At 41.2% G+C, this 17980-nt stretch overlaps 1 protein-coding gene across 2 annotated transcripts; it reads left to right on the plus strand.

Annotated features, from left to right (window-relative positions):
- Window positions 1-26: 26 nt before the first annotated feature.
- clic5b (chloride intracellular channel 5b) lies at window positions 27-13113 on the plus strand. Of its 2 annotated transcripts, none has more exons than XM_040016856.1 (6): window positions 27-1624; window positions 8748-8857; window positions 8955-9080; window positions 9714-9820; window positions 10039-10220; window positions 11894-13113. In XM_040016856.1, exons 1-6 carry the CDS (start codon window positions 1052-1054, stop codon window positions 12056-12058), a joined length of 1263 nt encoding a protein of 420 aa, XP_039872790.1. In that variant the 5' UTR covers window positions 27-1051; the 3' UTR covers window positions 12059-13113. The 2 variants fall into 2 exon arrangements, with proteins under 2 accessions (XP_039872790.1, XP_039872791.1); XM_040016857.1 differs by lacking the exon at window positions 27-1624 and adding an exon at window positions 1656-4735.
- The last annotated feature ends 4867 nt before the right edge of the window (window positions 13114-17980 follow it).

Below are 17980 nucleotides of genomic sequence, written 5' to 3' on the forward strand. Positions count from 1 at the left end.
TGTCATTCTTCAGAAATGCAGCTAAATACTGTAAAGTGTGATGCATTTAAGGAACAAAAAAATAAATAAGAGCAGCACGGTGGTTAGCACTGTTGCCATCTTTTAACCTTTTAAAGTTGGGTTTTATTGTTCATCAATAACACAGATTCACCTCAGCAAGTAACACAGACTCTTTGCATTAACAAAACTTCCTTCCTGTATTTTCCAATGGGTGAAGATAACATCTAATAGATGTCAAACTCATTTTATATCAAGGGGCACATACAGCACACTTTAATCCTAAGTGGGTGACCGGTGGAACTCCCCTTTCTGTCAGTATAAAGAGGTTTAATTACACATTTAATCCCTGAATGTAATAAAAAGACGACAGTATGTCTCAGTCATTCCACATGACAAAGAAATGCTGGTGCAGTAAATGAAAGACACGTGTCGGCATCACCGTTTGAGCTGAAACTGCAAGAAATAAATACAGAAAAACTGGAAAACTCATTAAAATACATTTGAATGTCTGAAATTTTAAGCCCTCTTTTCTGCACCCATCCAGTGGATGTGTGTTTCTAAGTTACTGGCCACAAACAAAGCTTGCACCTCTGTCATCTTATAATCATTACAGTACCCACTATCCCCCTCTTTTCTATCTTACTGTCAGCCGCAGGGTGGAGGAAACCTGGCAAGGTGCATTTACACAGATTTTACGTAAGCAAGTCTAGAAAATGCACAAGGGCTCTACAGCTTGTCAACCTTGCAAAGGTCCCAGAAGATTAAGTCATCGTGTTCTGATTTAAAGTTCTGAAAGGTTTTCGGTGTTTATGTGCTGCTCTCTGTCCTTGCAAGCCATCACATTTAAAACCGGAATATCCGTGAAGGGGCACAGTCCTCAGCTTTTACGCTATCCACTCGTTAACTTGCAGGATCAAAGGTCTTTTATAAGTTATCACTGGAATTTGCTCAGTGCGCTCAGTCAGTGAGTCAGAGGCAGGCACACGGTGTGAAAACACTGACCACTCCAGCACTACTCCTCCACTTTCAACTTCAAGGTCTGCTGCCAGACATGGACAACATCTACGAAACACTAGATCACGAAGATGTGCCCGCAGGACGCGATCGCGTCGAGCCCAAATATGAGAACTCGGGTGAGGCGAGGGAGCAGCTGTACAGCGAGGTGCTGGTCCACAGGCCGTCTCAGGAGGAAGACCGCAGCTCCCCGGATTACATGGAGATCAGGGAAGGGGGCAAACACAGCGACTCCTCTTCTTCATCCAGCGACGACGAGGACGCTAAAGCGAGAAAGGAAAAAGTGGAGCCCCAGCCTGCGGAGGAAGTGGAGGCACAGGTGCAGGAGGTGAGCGGCGAGGCGCACAACGGATCCAGGCGCTCATCCTCCTCCTCAGATTCATCCGCCTCACCCGGAGATCCTTGCGACGACCCGCCGTTTCAGAGGAAGATCCAGGAAGAGGATAACGCCGAGGATGGGATGATGATGGCCTACAGCCGCCCTAAAACTGACCCCGAGCCGCAGGAGTCTGTCGACTACACGCTTAAAACTCGGGAAAGTGTCTCTTTGGATGAAAGCAGCTCTGCGCCAGCTGATCCCAACCAGCCTAACATCGCCCTGTACATTAAGGTGAGACATATGCTATACTATATAAAAAGAGCTCTGCAGGGTTGATCCAGGCATCAACAATCCACAGCCTCAGGGTTCAGCATGAGCCTTCAGGCGTGTGGAATTTCACTGAGGCCAAGTAGAGCATCCTTTTGAAGAGACTCTCATCATTTGCTCCTGTGCATATTATATTATATTATATTATATTATATTATAGAAATGATAATTCACCTCATTAGACTTCCATGTGGTTACTAGTTAAGTCTAAATAGTTATATTTAAATATAAGTGTTACTAAGCTGTGTATATTTAGAAGAACAATGCATGTTTAAAAGAATAGTGCATAAGCAGAGATTTCTCTGTATCCAAATCTTTGTGTGTGACTTTAATCACTCTGCTGTAATAATTAACTTGTTCGCGTTAAGGTCACAGGAACCAGGGGTGAACTCTACGCTTGAGCAAATCCGTCTGTGTGTTTTGTTGCTTTTTGGTGATACCTGCTCTGGTGAGTGTACTATCAGTTAACGCAGGGGTCACTTTGCTGATTAGGCTGCTGGCATCAAGTCAGTGAAAGTCATGAAATGGGTAATGGCAACAGGCTGTTTTGTTTTTTTATTTTATTTTAAATTGCCTTGTCTCCCTGTAGCGTGAAGCATTGTTGGGTGAGACGGTGAATGAGTTTGATTCCAGCTGTGTTACATGTCATAATCTTCCTCGCCCACACGTTTCCTGTTTCCCTGTTTACTCCACCATAAAACCAAAAAGGTGATTATGACAAGGAGAATAGAAAACACCAGACAGCTTTTCAAGAATAATAATGTTTTGTCTTTTAAAAAAAAAAACACATTTCAAGAACACTACAAAAAAAAAAATTGCATCTAGTTCAGAGTGCACAGTTTTTGTCTGAGCTGCTCCTCCTTCCTCGGTGAGCTGGAACGACATTGGCAGGATCTGAAAGCTCATCGCAGTCTACACACTTAACACAATCGGTGTACAAAACTACATTATATCACAATTATGATAAATATGCAGCATAGTTCACCCCCGAAGACCGTAGGAGACGACAGACGTGATAACATCCTCAGCCCCTTCAAGAAAAAACACTCCACCCTCTATCCTTTGTGTGTCTTTCCGTGGGTGCGTTTCTCAACAGTTTAATCATCAACAATGGCCATAAACTTAACACGAGCTCCATCATAAAAGTAGGAAGGTGAGTTATGAGGTCACGTCTCTGAGGGGAAAATTTAAAATGAAACCTCCACAGTCAGATAAAGTGGGCTGCCCTAGGCTATCAACAGTATCGCTAACGTGCACTTTTACTGGCTCTGTCACTGTTTTTGTGCGATAAGACCTTTTCACATAACTGCAACTGTCCAAGACTCTTCAGCAGTTCTGGCTCGTGCGTATACGCTGTTCACACACTCCCCGTCACCTCAGGTTTGGAAAGAGACAATTCTCTGTAGCCGTTTGATGTTTATGGTGAATGATTAGCCCAGCGAGTCACTGATTTGAACTTCCCTTTGTTTCAAAGGGATCGAAACGCCAAGGCCATATCTTAGAAACCACTAATGGTCCCATTATTATTGATTTAAATTACTGATTTAGAAATCCATGACAAGAAAAGAAGACATTCTGGTCGATACTTTTACTCGAGTTAGATTAAAAACTGTACAGTTTCTGTGACTGCACACTGAATGTGAGGCTGGAAAAAAGGGGAAAACGTTAGTGTGATTCAGCACTAACCTCCTTTGTCCATGTTTAAGTCCATTTGTTGAAAGAATTACAAGCTACAGGTGGATAAGAGTCTTGGTGGTGGAAATTTGAAGAAATCTTCTCATCTAGACTTTATTATTATTATTATTATTATTATTTTAAATGAATATAAATCCAGTTGTGACATATTTTTGGTATCCTCAGCTCGTTATTATGGATAGTCCTCCCTCATTTTGGTAGCTGTTCACTCAGTAACTTTGCAAATAAGCTAACTAAGACCTAAAATAACACATTCAGACACTGTTCAAGATTTTCCATCCTGAACTCTGATAATGAGCACCTTCTTCCTCTGCAGCTCCCTTTTAATTGGTTTGTGCTGCAAGTTGGTACACCAGCCAGGAGAGGGAGCTGCTCTATAAATAGAAACAGTTAAAACGTTTCTCTCCAGCCGAGCCATCTGTCTCCTCTTTGCTGTTTTCATCAAACTTTCTTTCTCGGATCTATCTCTCATAAGCCACACACACACACAAACACACACACTACTCAGTTTCCATGTGTCAAATGTACCTGCTTTTTTAAAAATTATTTTTGTGGCCTCTTTCTGCAAACAAATGCAAATTTTTGCCTTAAAACCGCAGCCGTGCATCAATAATTTAGAGAGGAATCTTCTCTAGTCTGCTGCTGGTGATCAAATATAACCTGCCAGAGTCAAACACATGTGAACATGAATTAAATATAAATGCTGCTGCACAACTACTCGGTAAGTGATGGACTGACAGCCTCAGAAACTCAAAGTGACGCAAATAGTGTCCCATTTTTGGCAATGTTGTCAGATGGGGAGAATATATTATTGATGGTTTGGGTGTTCAGGAAGTGTTTCATCAGTTTGGCAAAAAATAATACAATAAAACATGTAATAGTGGAAAATATTGAAAAATAAGAATGTGTCAGCTGTGGGGCAGAGAGATAAGGGAGTAAGTGCTGCCTGTGATGCGATTTTGATGTCAGGTTTGGTTGCAGTGGTGGGAAGAGAGACACGGGGCTCCACCCCCTCTGCTATAGACTGACACCTGTTTTCCACTTTGTGTCAGTGAGATCTAATGCTGCCCTCCATCTGTGTCTAAATCAGAGCACAGGGCTGTGACTATCACCTGGACCGACTTTCAGCCTCACCCAGGAGACACAAACGGAGCAGGAAACTGCCTTTACAGCTGCAAACGGTGGTGAAGGTGAAGGGAACAGAACTTCCTTAGGTGTGAGAGAGGATAACCTCAGAGAAGATAAAAGTTTCTCCTCCTTTTTTTTTGTCTTTCCAGAAGATGTAGAGCTCCAAGGATAATTAATTTTTTTTAAAAAGTAAAAGAAAAAGGAATCATGTCTGATGAAGACAGAGACCCTGATATTGAACTTTTTGTAAAGGTAAGATAGACACAAAACTATGACTGCAGTGAGGTTTTGATAACATTTGAGGGACCAAGTATTGCCTGAATTTCTCAAATGAGCATCGCTGCGTGTTATGGAGCAGTTGCGTAACCCAATAGCGGAGGTAGAGTTACAGCAGCACGAGCAGGCAGCCCGACCCAGGATGGTTGTGACAGTGATACCGAAGCTGCTTGTTGATGGTGAGAAGCTCACATCAGGCCATGCAGTGGTACTGTTACTTCAGTCCACACTTTTTCAGGGAGGACTGTGCTATGCAATCAGTCTCGAGAATCTGTCTAATGTCTCAGATGTAAAACAGACATTGCATTCCTGAGTTGAAATCTGCAGTATTCAGCAGCAGCAAAGATGTTGGTAGAAACATGACTTCCAGGGGATGAACAACTTTTATGATCTTTGTTTTTTTGGTGGCAAACTTTTAAAGTACCTTATAATGCTATACCTGAAGTTTCTATGTTCCAGTAACAAATGAAAATGAACGTTAACGCAGACAACTACCCAAATAGATCTCTGGAAGAATTTCAAGATTGCTACCAAGTGGTGAGGCTTGCTTGTTCAAGGACCTTTCAAAAAGATGTTTTATATAAGATAGCATGTAGGATGGAAACTTTGAAACAGGTAATAATAAAGTGGAAAAAAAATGACAACAGTTTGAAGGTGGTACCATCAGTGGACACAGCAGTGGTGTTTTGTTCTCTATAAAAAGCTTTACTTCAGGTCCGCTGAGGAATCACACAGGCAGATGGATACACCTGAGGCAGGTGGAAAAGCTAACGTGCTGCCTGGATGCACAGTTCTAATTAGCTGGTGAGAAGTCTGACTTTCTGCAGGCACTTCGGAGGTCAACTAATTAACTTTTAGGCCTTTATCTTTGATTTAGTTTCTAAACTGTCATTTTCTTTCAATAAATCCTAATTAAACACAAACTGTATTAATATATATAGAGAGTGACTACAATCCTAATATAATAATTTATTCATCGTGCTACGATCTACATGGATCTGATGGCTGGAGAACTATCATGCTCCACCCCACATACAGGAATTGGCCTATAAACTGTGACTATCGGGGGTTATAGGAGTCTTACATGCACTAGAGGGATCAATCTTAGCAGTTTTAATCTTCGTATGCCTTTTAGAAATTACAGTATTATTCTGTGAATGACTGTAGTATCAATGTTTTCAGTTAATATGTCAGAACCCCATTTATGAATTCTTTGTTAAAAAGCAGGCTTAGGCAAACTAAGGACGCCAAAACCCAGTTATAGTTATAGCATAACACAGCATGTGATGGATCGTATGACGTGAGAGCCCCTAACAGTCATCATCTGATCACTCAGCAGCTCCATGCTCTCACGTTCCTCGGGCCTAGTGGTCTAGCTGTGTGTGGCAGCTTTTGTGCTCTGTGTTCTAGATGTTGATTGGCGATTATTTGAGGCCAGTGTATTGTGTTACCACCATGCGACTGAGCCTGGCCATAACAATACACAGACAGCACTGAGAGCATCAATGGCTGGCGTCCATACAGTTGGCTCAGCTACTTTGAGCCTGACGGCCCTTTTATTTCTGGTCTTTGCTAGGAGCTGTTTACTGATGATGGACGTCTGTGGTGAATGTCAAAATATTTTTTAACGTCGTTGCAGTAACTTCTTTTTTTGAAGGGATTGTTTGTGTGTCCAATTATTTGTTATACTGGCCATTCAAAGGTTTTAGTGACATAAATAGTGAAATAGCATGCAATGAAGTTCATCTGCCGTTCTAATAACTTTAATGTGGTCAATGGTCACACTTGTCACTTGTCGTGTAATGACCGGGACGTCATTGCACTCACATATTTGTTATGTGTTGCGGGCTTGTGTGCGTCTGCAGGTCTGCAGGTCGAACGCTGCTCTCTGTGCCCCAGGGGCCAATGAACCTGCTTATCAGAATCACCATGTATAATTCAGAAGGTTCACTGGATCAGATGTCACCGTTTGTGCTCCTCTGAGTATCCGTGCATGCCGACACATAATATCAGTGCATGTACACAAGCGTATGATAGGAAGGAAGTGATTCTGTGTAGCTTTGTCTTCAACAGAAAATAAATAAATAAATAAAAATACAACGTTTAAAGAGAAAAGCAGTGAGCAGGTGAATCAAATCAAACCCGTTACCCGATTTAAATGTGGCCTAGCTCATGTTCGACAGCACATTCTCTCCCATATCAGGACAATGTGCCCTGCTACTTTTTAGATCTTTCGGTGGATGTCCTCTTGCATTCGTGTCTCTACTATGCACGTTGTGGTGGTGCGTTAGGACCACATAAACCTCCTCCATTTCTCTGTACGGGTAGATGATGGAACCCTGGCACATTATGCCCATTTTAACTTGTTCATTCAGTATCATCTTCTCATACACATCTGTGCTGCTGAAATCTGCATGGCTGCTATTTCTAGATTACAGTGCAGAAGTTTTCGTCAGGCTCCACTTGCACTTGTGCCTCAGCAGTGCACAATGAATGTGTCGAGTGTGTCGAAACTGATTATTCAGCTTGATCTTTATTTACAGGAAGCGAGCAAAGCGGTAGGTATCTCAGTCTAGTGTGTCGTCCAGGTAGTGAAGAAAATTGTGTTGGAGCAGACAGAAAATTTCCTGTGCTGTCTGTGCACTCTGAGCAGGCATGAGACAACTTGCTGACAAGCACCGCAGTTCATCCTCCAAACATGTTTTGCGCCAGTTTGAGACAGAAGTTGATTTGAGGTCTGTGGTGAAACTGCAGAGCACACAGTTTAAGTGGTCAGAAGGGGACTTCCAGGGAGCAAACTATAAATAGCACACGTGGCTGAGAACATGACCTTGAACGTGAGAATGGCCAAGAGTAAATCAGGCCAGGTTTTTAACTTTTAAGGACCTTCTCTCAGAGCTTTTTGACCAAAGCACAAGCGTACTGTCAAAAATCAACAACCTTGGGCACTGTTGATACACTGCTCACAGGCACTCGTTTGGTCAGCATCTGCAAAATAACAGCTACTTTAAATTCATCCAGTTCATTCAATTAATTTGTCATGAATAGTGGCCATCTCAAGACCCTATCATTAAAAATATTAGGGTGTGAAACAGCAATCTCCTGTGAGCAAACACCCACTGACAGTGGGGAGGAAGAAACCTCTGACTTAACCAGACTCAAGGAGGTGCCTGGAACCACGCGGCACGAGCGGGTGGGTTACGGTTGGGAACAACACAACAGACAATCCAGAGAGAAATACTAAGTGCAAAAGTGCAGCTTCAGAAAACAGAGACGTGTGCAGAAAGGTACAGGGAGACAAAAACATAGACGACAGCACAGAGAAGACACGGTGTTAATGGCCTGTAATAAATGCATATACAGGAAGAGAGGAAAGGAGATCCAGTAAGTGTATACTGCACTGACTGTGTAAATACTGACGTTATTGAACCTACTGTAAAAGTTTAAGTATTGTTACTTAAACTTAAGTGCACTGGTAATAATTAGCCAGTCATGTCTTACATAATTATTGAAATTATCACTGGTTATTTTTCTTCTAAGTGTTCTAAGTGGTTATATCTGATAGCTGTTATGTATTAATATAATAAAAAAGAAACAGGATGTTTCCTTCACCGTGCTCGTCCACTTGGGAAAGTAAATATGTTGGGCATTTTTTTTGGCCTTCAGACAATAATTCTGATTGCTACAAGTATGCAGTTCACATCAGATAATAACACGTGCACAGACGGTAGGTTTAGTTTGACTCTGTCCTTATCATGAATCTGTCACAATGACCTATTTATGTGTGCTTATGTAATGTTATATGTTACTTATTGGAACAACTATATCAGGTAAAGAGTGAGTTAACACTTATCGCTTAAGATAACAGGAGACTTATCCCTGTTAGTAGCAAGGTTGTTACATTGTTACCAAAGGGTCATGTACTTGCTTCCCACAGCTGAATTAGAGAAACAAGATATAAGTCTTTTCATCCTTTGTCTGCTTCCAGGCGGGCAGCGATGGAGAAAGCATCGGCAACTGTCCCTTCTCTCAGCGCCTCTTCATGATCCTCTGGCTCAAAGGAGTCATGTTCAACGTCACGACCGTCGACCTCAAGAGGTGAGGTTACAAAAAGCCAAGTTTGCAAACATGAAAACAAAACGTGCTAACGTCGCCCCTCACGACATTCTGCTTTCTCCGCGTGTGTCTTCTGCAGGAAGCCGGCAGATCTGCACAACCTGGCTCCGGGGACGCACCCTCCTTTCCTGACCTTCGAAGGAGAGGTCAAGACAGACGTCAACAAGATTGAAGAGTTTCTTGAGGAGACACTCTGTCCTCCAAAGTAATTCAACTAGAGGGTTTTTCATAACAGAGTATCAGATTATACCACCAACTACACACATCCTGGTTTGGCTGGATTTATTTCACTTCAGCAGCATTGCTGAAAGAACAGGAAACTCTTTAGTCCAGTAAAAGAGTGCTGGATCTGATGAAGGCTGACGTTAACAGAGATTACTCTTTATAGCTGCTGCAAATCTATTTTGAGTTGATATACAGTATAATGTAAGTGTCACAGGTATGTGTTTTTGCACTTTTAATTCCTAAATGCAAAATCTTTAACACTCTACATCCAAAGCTTTATTGACAAAATCTGATTTGGGTAATTTTAGTAAAAGAGCCTAAGAGGGTTCTTGTTGTTGTTATCCCAGTAAAAATGACCAGAGTCAGCGTGTGAGCGTTTGCAGAGAAAAATGTCAGATTAACTAAATCTTTATTTTATTGCCTGTAAAGTTTTTTACATTATAAACCGACCTCAGTGTGAGAAGCTCAAGGGGCGAGTAGCCAGCTTGGTGAGAGTGTGTAACATGTTTGGAGTGTGAGCTGAGTTTCAGCCCAGGTGTTAATGCTATCCAGATGGTTTGGTCTGACTGGGTCTCTGACTGCCTCTCCTGCCCCTGTCCCCCCATCCACTCAGGTATCCCAGACTGGCTGCCAAGCACAGAGAGTCCAATACAGCTGGAAACGACATCTTTGCCAAGTTCTCAGCCTACATCAAGAACACCAAACCAGAAGCCAACGCTGGTGGGCTGCTTATTTCATGCCATTTACATTCACACATGTACATGTGCAACGGAACAAGATGAAATCATGCGGGAGTGATTCATAAAACCCTCCACTAGGTGGTAGCAGAGTCCACTTTTTAGGCATGAGCTCATGCCGTTTGCTTTGCTGCCACCTAGTGAGGTTAGCGCCACACGTGTTCCGTCACCTTTTCAAGGTGTTGTATCTGTGCGTTTTAGCTCTAGAGAAAGGTTTAACCAAAGCCCTGAAGAAGCTGGATGACTACCTTAACAACCCATTGCCAGATGAGATCGATGCAAACAGCATGGAGGAGGAGAAGGGCTCCAACCGATGCTTCCTGGATGGGAACGAGTTCACTCTGGCAGACTGCAACCTCCTGCCCAAACTCTACATAGTGAAGGTAAAGAAATATGGCACGAGAGGAAAATTATTGAGGGGCAGTAATTAGTGGTGGTGATTCTACAGCTGCGTTGCCCTTCAACAATCATTCTCTACCGGCCCCTTATTATTCTCAGATGAGATTTTCATATCGGTACCTTGAGCAATCCAGATCCTATTATCTGTTAAAGTTAGACGTGTGTTTTTCCAAGTAACCTTTAAAGCACACACCAGTTTATCCAAGTTCAAACCACCTTATGAGGTCGGTTTCTGCAATATTGGACTTTGTTAAAAAGTTTCATACATTTTCACGGGCTAAACAAGTTTTCCAGTCTACAGTAAGGTTCACAGAAGTTGTCATATCAAGCTGTTCCTCTATTAAAGCCGGTGATAAATAAACACTTTGATATATCAAAACCAGATTTAGTACATGGATTTTGAACTCCATTTTGATAATGAATTCAGTGTTTTGCTGCATTTGAGTAATAAAGGCTGTGGTAATAAACCTAATATGTGCTTGATGATGATGATGATGATGATGATGTCTTTGCCTTAAATTGGTGTCTGGTAACACCCGGGGAGGTCCCAAGCAGTATTACAGTTAACTAAAACGAAATGTCAACGTACATTATAGTTTAAGTTATAACAGAAACTAGAGACTATAAATAAATGAAAATTAACTGAAACAATGTGTATTTAAAAAGAAAGAAAGAATTGAAGTCAAATAAAACTATGCAGTCAAAAATCGTCAACAATATGGTCAAATCTGTCAACAGCCTGCCTGAGGAGCCTGCAGTCCAAATGAGACTCGGGGTGTCTACATGACTGCGAGCCAACTCCCTCCACACATGTTGCATTTGTATTCAATTTTGTGCCACAGGAATACATGAATGATTAAAAAAAAAGACTAAAACTAACACTGGAACTAATAAAAACTAAACTAAAACAAGTAAATCTATTCTGGAAACCTGCAGGATCTGAAAAGAAAGTAAAAAGGAAAAGACTGAAAATGTCAAGCAACTCTGCCCCCAAGATGTGTTTAAGTTAGGTTTGCTCTTAACTTTATTTTCCACAGCCACAATTTTTAAAAATCAGATTTTTAGACTTAAAAAAAATAGTTTTCTCGTTTCCTAATTAAGGAAAAAAAAAAAACTATCTTGAATTTGTTATTTGGGGCATTTAGTATCCATATGTCAAATTATTAGAAGCTAAAGGTTATACTGATAAATCCCATTTTTAGTCCAGGAGGACACAACAAAATATAAGAACACAAAGTCCCTTTAAAAGTTTTTTGTTTTAAACTAAAACTACAATTTTTAACAAGAGCAGGTCCTTTCTACGGTGGGTTAATATATTAGATAAGCATTCACCACTGGAGGAAAGTATCTAATGAATCTAACCAGCATGTCCTGTTCCTGCAGAGCTGACTTACTTAATGCTTCATTGGTTTTGCAGTGGAAGTGGTTCTGACTTACCTTTTGGATGTAGAGCACAGACGATACACAGGGTATTGCCTAAAGGCATTAATTCTTACATTCACGAGCTAAAAAAAAGCATAAATGTTATTAGTTTTGTTTCAAAATGGCAAACTGAAACACCTCATCCAAAAAACATACCTCCTGGAAGGTGCTGAAGATATCAGCTCGAGTCTGAATGAACGGGGTAGTTTAGTTATCGCCTTGCATTCTCTCCTAGGTTGTTGCTAAGAAATACCGCAACTACGACATCCCAGCGGAAATGTCGGGGGTGTGGCGCTACCTGAACAACGCCTCCACGCGTGACGAGTTCACCAACACCTGTGCTGCTGACACTGAGATCGAGACCGCCTACAAAGACGTGGCGAGGAGACTGGCCAAGTAGCCTGACCTGAGCGCAAGGAAAAATAAACCGGCAACACACATCATAAAGAAAACGTCCCCCATGAACGTAACACGCGACTGTCCTTTGTGAGATCCTCGTCTGTCATAATAAACAAGTCCGATGTCTTTGTTTCAGCTCCAGATGTGGATGGACTTTAGCTACTCGGTGCACAGTGTGTATGGTATTTCAATCACCTCGGCAGAGACACGGCAAAGCAGAAGTGGAGCAGAAGATAAATCAAACACATTTAACGTGATTCGCATTTCAAAGCCAGGTTCCAACGTTGCTGCTGTGAGACTTCTGACATAACTCTTTTCGCTCAAATGTGATTGTGTCTGTCTGTATTTATTCCTCATAACACAAAGCTCCCTTTCATACCTACTCTACCGCACGGCCAAACATTTTACTAGCTGCTGATGTCGAGGTCGTTCACTTTATTTATTCCCGAGCCCACATAAGTCTAGTCTGACTCCAGTGTTTATTATCGGGCTCTGGCTCCTGGGGAGACACCTTGATTCATCTATGATTGATGATTGATGCTAATTGTTTGCTGAATATGACTGTTCCACTCTGCAGTTTCATTTTCAGTTCATTACTGTGGGTGTTGCTGTAGTTTCTTTTTCTTTTTCTTTTCTAATGCTTCTGAAAATTTGATGTAAAGGCAAAAAATATATATATATTATTCAAATATATGCTCGACAAAAAGAACAAATGTACCTAATAAGGGCATTAAAAGTTTAGAACGAGGCTTGTTTCTGAACTGCTTGCATGCGTGAATGTCTTTCAAACCAATTCGGAGCCTTCGGAAATATGAAAACTCCACAGATACGTGGCTTTATTTGGAAGTATGAGAAATCCATGCCAATGTCACTGATGGATTCATTCTGAAAAATGTATTGCAGCCAGAGCTGGGACGTTTGTTTTGCCTCAAGCTATTAGTGTTCAGTCTCGAGTATTGATTTTGTCTTAAGTTACGCATGATATTATAAATGGAGAGAGTATTTATTTAGCAGCCCCAATCAGGCCTGATTAGCCAGAGCCATTAGTGCTGCGATGAAAAGCGTCTTCCAGGCCAGGTCCGCGATGGTCAGGAGCCCTGCCCTCCAGCCCTTCATCAGAAAGACATTTCCTCCTCTCTGAGGACTTCATCAACATCCGCAGCCTAAAAGTTAAAGTTCAAAAGTTTCATTGTCTAGCAGAGAACAGAGAAATTTGTCTCGGGGCTTATCGTCTTTGGCTTGCTGTCGGGCTTGCAACTATAGCGCGACTTCCTTGAAGAACCATAAGGCTCTTGTGTGGTTTGGACAAACACATGATATGAAACTGGAGCATGATGACTGAAAGGCTTTCTCATTGCAAAGCTCTACAAATAAAATAATATTTTCACAGATCTGCTTCTGCCTTTTCTTTTCTTTTCCAGCTAAGGTAATCAATCAACATCCACGCTCGCAGGTTGTCAGGAAGGGGAAGGCTGAGCAAGTCTCTCTGGGTGATAGTGAAGGTGCTGGAGGGGAGACTGGATCCCGGTTCTGAAAAAGGGTTAAAGTGTGCAGTACTGAGTTGATCAAATCCAGTGGTGCAGGTCTGTTTCTCTATCCATAACAGAGAAAGAAAGAAGGGGGGAGAGAGAGTGATGACCGTTGACAGGCTTAAATAGAGGCTTCCATGCCAGGGATCAAACGCCATCCCTCTTCTCCACTCTCTCATTAAGACGGAAAACCCGAGCGCCGCCATCCGATCTGTCTCCATTTTTCCTCAAAGGAGTCTAACTTGAAAGATCTGCGCCTGTCGGATTTACAATGGTGGGCGAGTGGTGTTTACTGAGACGCGGCCTTGCCAGAAACAACAGTCAAAGAAAATAAATGGAGCCTGCCTAGTGTTTCCACAGGAGTAAGGAAATATGGAGCGAGACTTGTGCCTTGCTGTTTGGTAATTAGTACCTAAACATCCCTGTCCTTGGATCCCATCGCTCACATCCAACATTTCTGCAAGCTGGATAATATACAGTGGAGCATTAGCGTCAAACACGTCTGGTCATGGGGCCTGGCACGCCACATTAATCTGTTATTACATTCCCAGTGGATCTACCAGTCGCTGGCCTTGGCTTGGCCACCATAGCGCAGGGAGTCCATATAGGCTGACAGGGGACTCACACAGTGCACTTTTATAGCCAGGTTTAGTAAACCTTTTCAGCTCAGGCATAAATTTTGTAAATTGAGTCTTGCTTTGAGACCTGAGCTGATTAAAACAAACGGGTGTGCTTGACGTGTGAGGACCTACCAGAAACAGACCTGTGATCCAATTAAGGGCCAGACCCATAGTTTAAGAAATACTGCCATATAGGCCCCTGTACAAGAACACGTCAAATTTAGCTGCTGCTAAAGACATTGCACCTGGGAGACAGACATATATGTTTCAGGCTGAGGTTAAGTTTAGTTTTTCCTTCTCCTGTCCTGTTTTTGTTGTTAAAGCGCAATACATTTGTTGCAATTCATCTGCTGTGTTATCTTCAACAATTTTGCTTCTTCTTATTATTATTTTTTAAGTTTTATATTTCCAAATTTGGTGGAATTGGTCAACTGCCATGTTATTGTTTGTTTTTTGAGACAAAAGTGGCATATTTCGGCAAGAGTGCGCAATATCTTAAGTAACATTAGCTGGTTTCATTAGCAAGTTTGCTAATTAATGCTAAGTGACATGAAAATAAAATACCAGAATTTCACTCACCAAAACTGGCACGCAGGCTTCCTTCTGGAATGGTCTGTTAGAACAATCACAGTGCACCGAGTAATATTCACTGTCAGATAAATGTTTTAAAAATGCTACAAAAGGGAAAATGCTCCAGCAGAGGTCCAGTTCAGAGACTGGATATTAGCACAAGTGAAGAGGAAACGCTAGCTAGCGACCACAGGCTGTATCCGCCACAGGCATTACAAAAGATAGATGTCGCCCATTTGTTTCTGAAATTCAGTTTTTAAGCCTCAAGATGAGTGTTGCAGTCATCTTGGCTACCCCCCCCCAAAAAAACAATACATGATAATGAACATGCTAATAGTAATAGGCAGCTCGATAGCTAATTTCTTACCGGAGACAATACACGACTTTGAAACGTGGCATGACCAAGATTTACAAAATAGACTTAGTTTTTAAAATTCAGTTTAACCCAAAACGAGTAACTGAGTCCATAAATTAAGAAGGAAGGTATTTAGATAGGTCAGTGATTAAAGCAACCAAACCTGTAACAGCTGAGTCTATTTTTAAGCCTAAACATTTTTATTTTTGTTAAGTTGGGGATTTTAACCTGGGAGCCTGTGAGGATTGACTCATATTTGGAGCCTGCTGTAAGTAACTGTTTGAGGAACTGCTGTTTTAAAAAAAAATTATTTTATATTTGGCTCATGGCACTATGGTTTGTTATTAACTTCAAGCCACAGGGCTAAGCGTCCATGTTTCTGAAAAGTAAATATGTAAAACTTGAAATAAAGCCACAAACCAAAGTTTGTCCAACAAACAAGCTTCCTCACATTTTCATAAAAAAAATTGGTCTTTTAAAATATATATATACACATATATATATACATATATATATATATATATGTGTATTATATACATAGGGATAGTATACATAGATCACATGTATATGTGTATATATGTGTATATACATATATATACACTATATAGTATATATATACACTAATACACAAGATGTATGTGTATATGTGTATATATATTATAATATTTGTATATATATTAATATATTATCTACAATATATTACATATTATATGTCGTTATATATATATATATATTATATATATATACTATATATGTATATATAGTCTATGTGTATATATATGTATACTATATACCTATATCTTACACCTATATACATATATAGTGTTATATATAGTATATATGTGTATATATATATATATACAACATATATAATATATATACACATATTATATGTTATATGTTGTTATTATATATTACACGACTGTTTTATATACACGAGATCCTGTTTTAAAAAAGAAAGAAAAAAAAAAAAAAAGAGCAACATGGCTGCTGAAAACGACTCATCTCTTCCATCCACTCTGAGACAGGGAGCATCTTAGAGAGTATCAAATTCTCAGCAGGTCCCCCAAACCTCCTCTCCTGGCCTGCCCTCAGAGCTTTGACTGACTTGTGGTGTATATATATATATATATATATATATATATATATATATATAATATGAACTGTTTTAAAATTGAACCCTTGACTTGTGGTTGTGCCTTCAGACCAGAGTAGTGGTAAGTTTTGTTAAATGACTTTCGGATATTTATTTTTGAGGGATACAGATGCTGAGCTCTGTGATTGGAGTGATGACCCAGAAAGGCATGAATTAGACAGTCTGTTTTTTCATAGCTAATTTTGCGAGGAGCAGAATCAATGTTTTTTTGTTCGTTTTTTCCACCTTTGTTTTCTTACATTAAGTCGAATCGTAAAGGTCTGAAGTATGACGTCTGCATCAGCCCGTTTAGAAGGTGAGGGCTGAGAAGGAAGTTTCTAATCAGTGCGCAGGAACAAGTCATAACAGGAGATCCTGTTTTAAAAAAGAAAGAAAAAAAAAAAAGAGCAACATGGCTGCTGAAAACGACTCATCTCTTCCATCCACTCTGAGACAGGGAGCATCTTAGAGAGTATCAAATTCTCAGCAGGTCCCCCAAACCTCCTCTCCTGGCCTGCCCTCAGAGCTTTGACTGACTTGTGGTGAAGGTTGATGGGGATTATTGATCTGCCTGGCGCGCGCCTGTGGTTACGGCACAAGACTGACGACCTCACCAGAGGGATTTTTTGGCGTTCACGGGCCCCTGTCTTACATCAGTTGCTGGGACAAGGCTGCCATGGCTTCCACTGTGGACTGTTTGAGCTTGGAGCCAGGTGATCAAGACATTTTTCTATGTATTTAAATAATCAGACCCAAATTTAGGCAGAAGATAACAATAAACATATCTGATTGGCTTTTTGGAGAGGAGCCGTCGAAGTGAGTAACCATGTCTGCAGACAGCAGAGCCTGGGGGTATTTATGATCTTGGTTAAAATTCTCTGGTTAGGGTTTCTGTTCCAGTCGCGAACCACATGAAATAATCCTTGGTCACTGGAGAAGGATGTGGACACTGTGCTAATTATGTGAGATGATGATGTCAGGTAGTGATACCTACTACTGAGACACAACTTTTCCCTCTGCGCTGTGTTCCAACGTATATAACCACACTGCGGTGACCACACTCGCAATACGACCACACTCGCATCCACATGTCGGACATGTCTGGATCCTCAGCAGCCCTCACACATCCACACACTGTCAGACGGGCGCTCACTTTATCATTCATACTTATAAATCATCACTTCGCCTGCAGGAAGCGCGGGGCATTTTATTTTCCAGTCATAAACCATAAAACCCGCCTCTAACACGAGTTATGATCCTTGGAGACAGAGAGGATGAATGTCTAAAGCAGAACCAGACACGATGGCGGGCATCCTTCGTCCCCCACTTTTCCCCTGGCACGCCTCACGCGGCCATGGTCGTACGGAAGATTTTCCTTTAAAAAAAAAAAAAAAAAAGGCCTCCGCCTGATCTAAATGTCACCAGGGCTGTATGTCATTCAGCAGCGAGCTGGATTACCGTGACTGCTCCGAATTACCAGTCCATTAGCTCTCAATTAACACTTGCCTGATAAAGTTTTAACAACCCTTCATCTGACACGAAGAACGCACAGGGCTCCTTCATGCTTGGTTTCAGGCAATAGATGGGGCCCGGGCCCAAATTTTTAAAATTTTATTGCCTGGCTGAAACCTATGGAAAAACGCCTGTTTTACATGAATATTTGGCACAGAGTTTATCCTGTCTTATGTTCTGTGCATTCGGTTGTGCTGCACCA

Source organism: Simochromis diagramma, unplaced genomic scaffold (genome assembly GCF_900408965.1).
Source record: "Simochromis diagramma unplaced genomic scaffold, fSimDia1.1 OVJJ01000802.1, whole genome shotgun sequence".
Lineage (NCBI taxonomy): Eukaryota > Metazoa > Chordata > Actinopteri > Cichliformes > Cichlidae > Simochromis > Simochromis diagramma.

Bases quoted from the DNA above. Each gene is read 5' to 3' on its own strand.
- clic5b (XM_040016856.1), top strand. From the start codon at position 1,052: ATGGACAACATCTACGAAACACTAGATCACGAAGATGTGCCCGCAGGA. The intron at 8,858-8,954 runs GTGAGGTTACAA...TGTCTTCTGCAG, and splicing joins ACGACCGTCGACCTCAAGAG to GAAGCCGGCAGATCTGCACA. The intron at 9,081-9,713 runs GTAATTCAACTA...CCATCCACTCAG, and splicing joins GAGACACTCTGTCCTCCAAA to GTATCCCAGACTGGCTGCCA.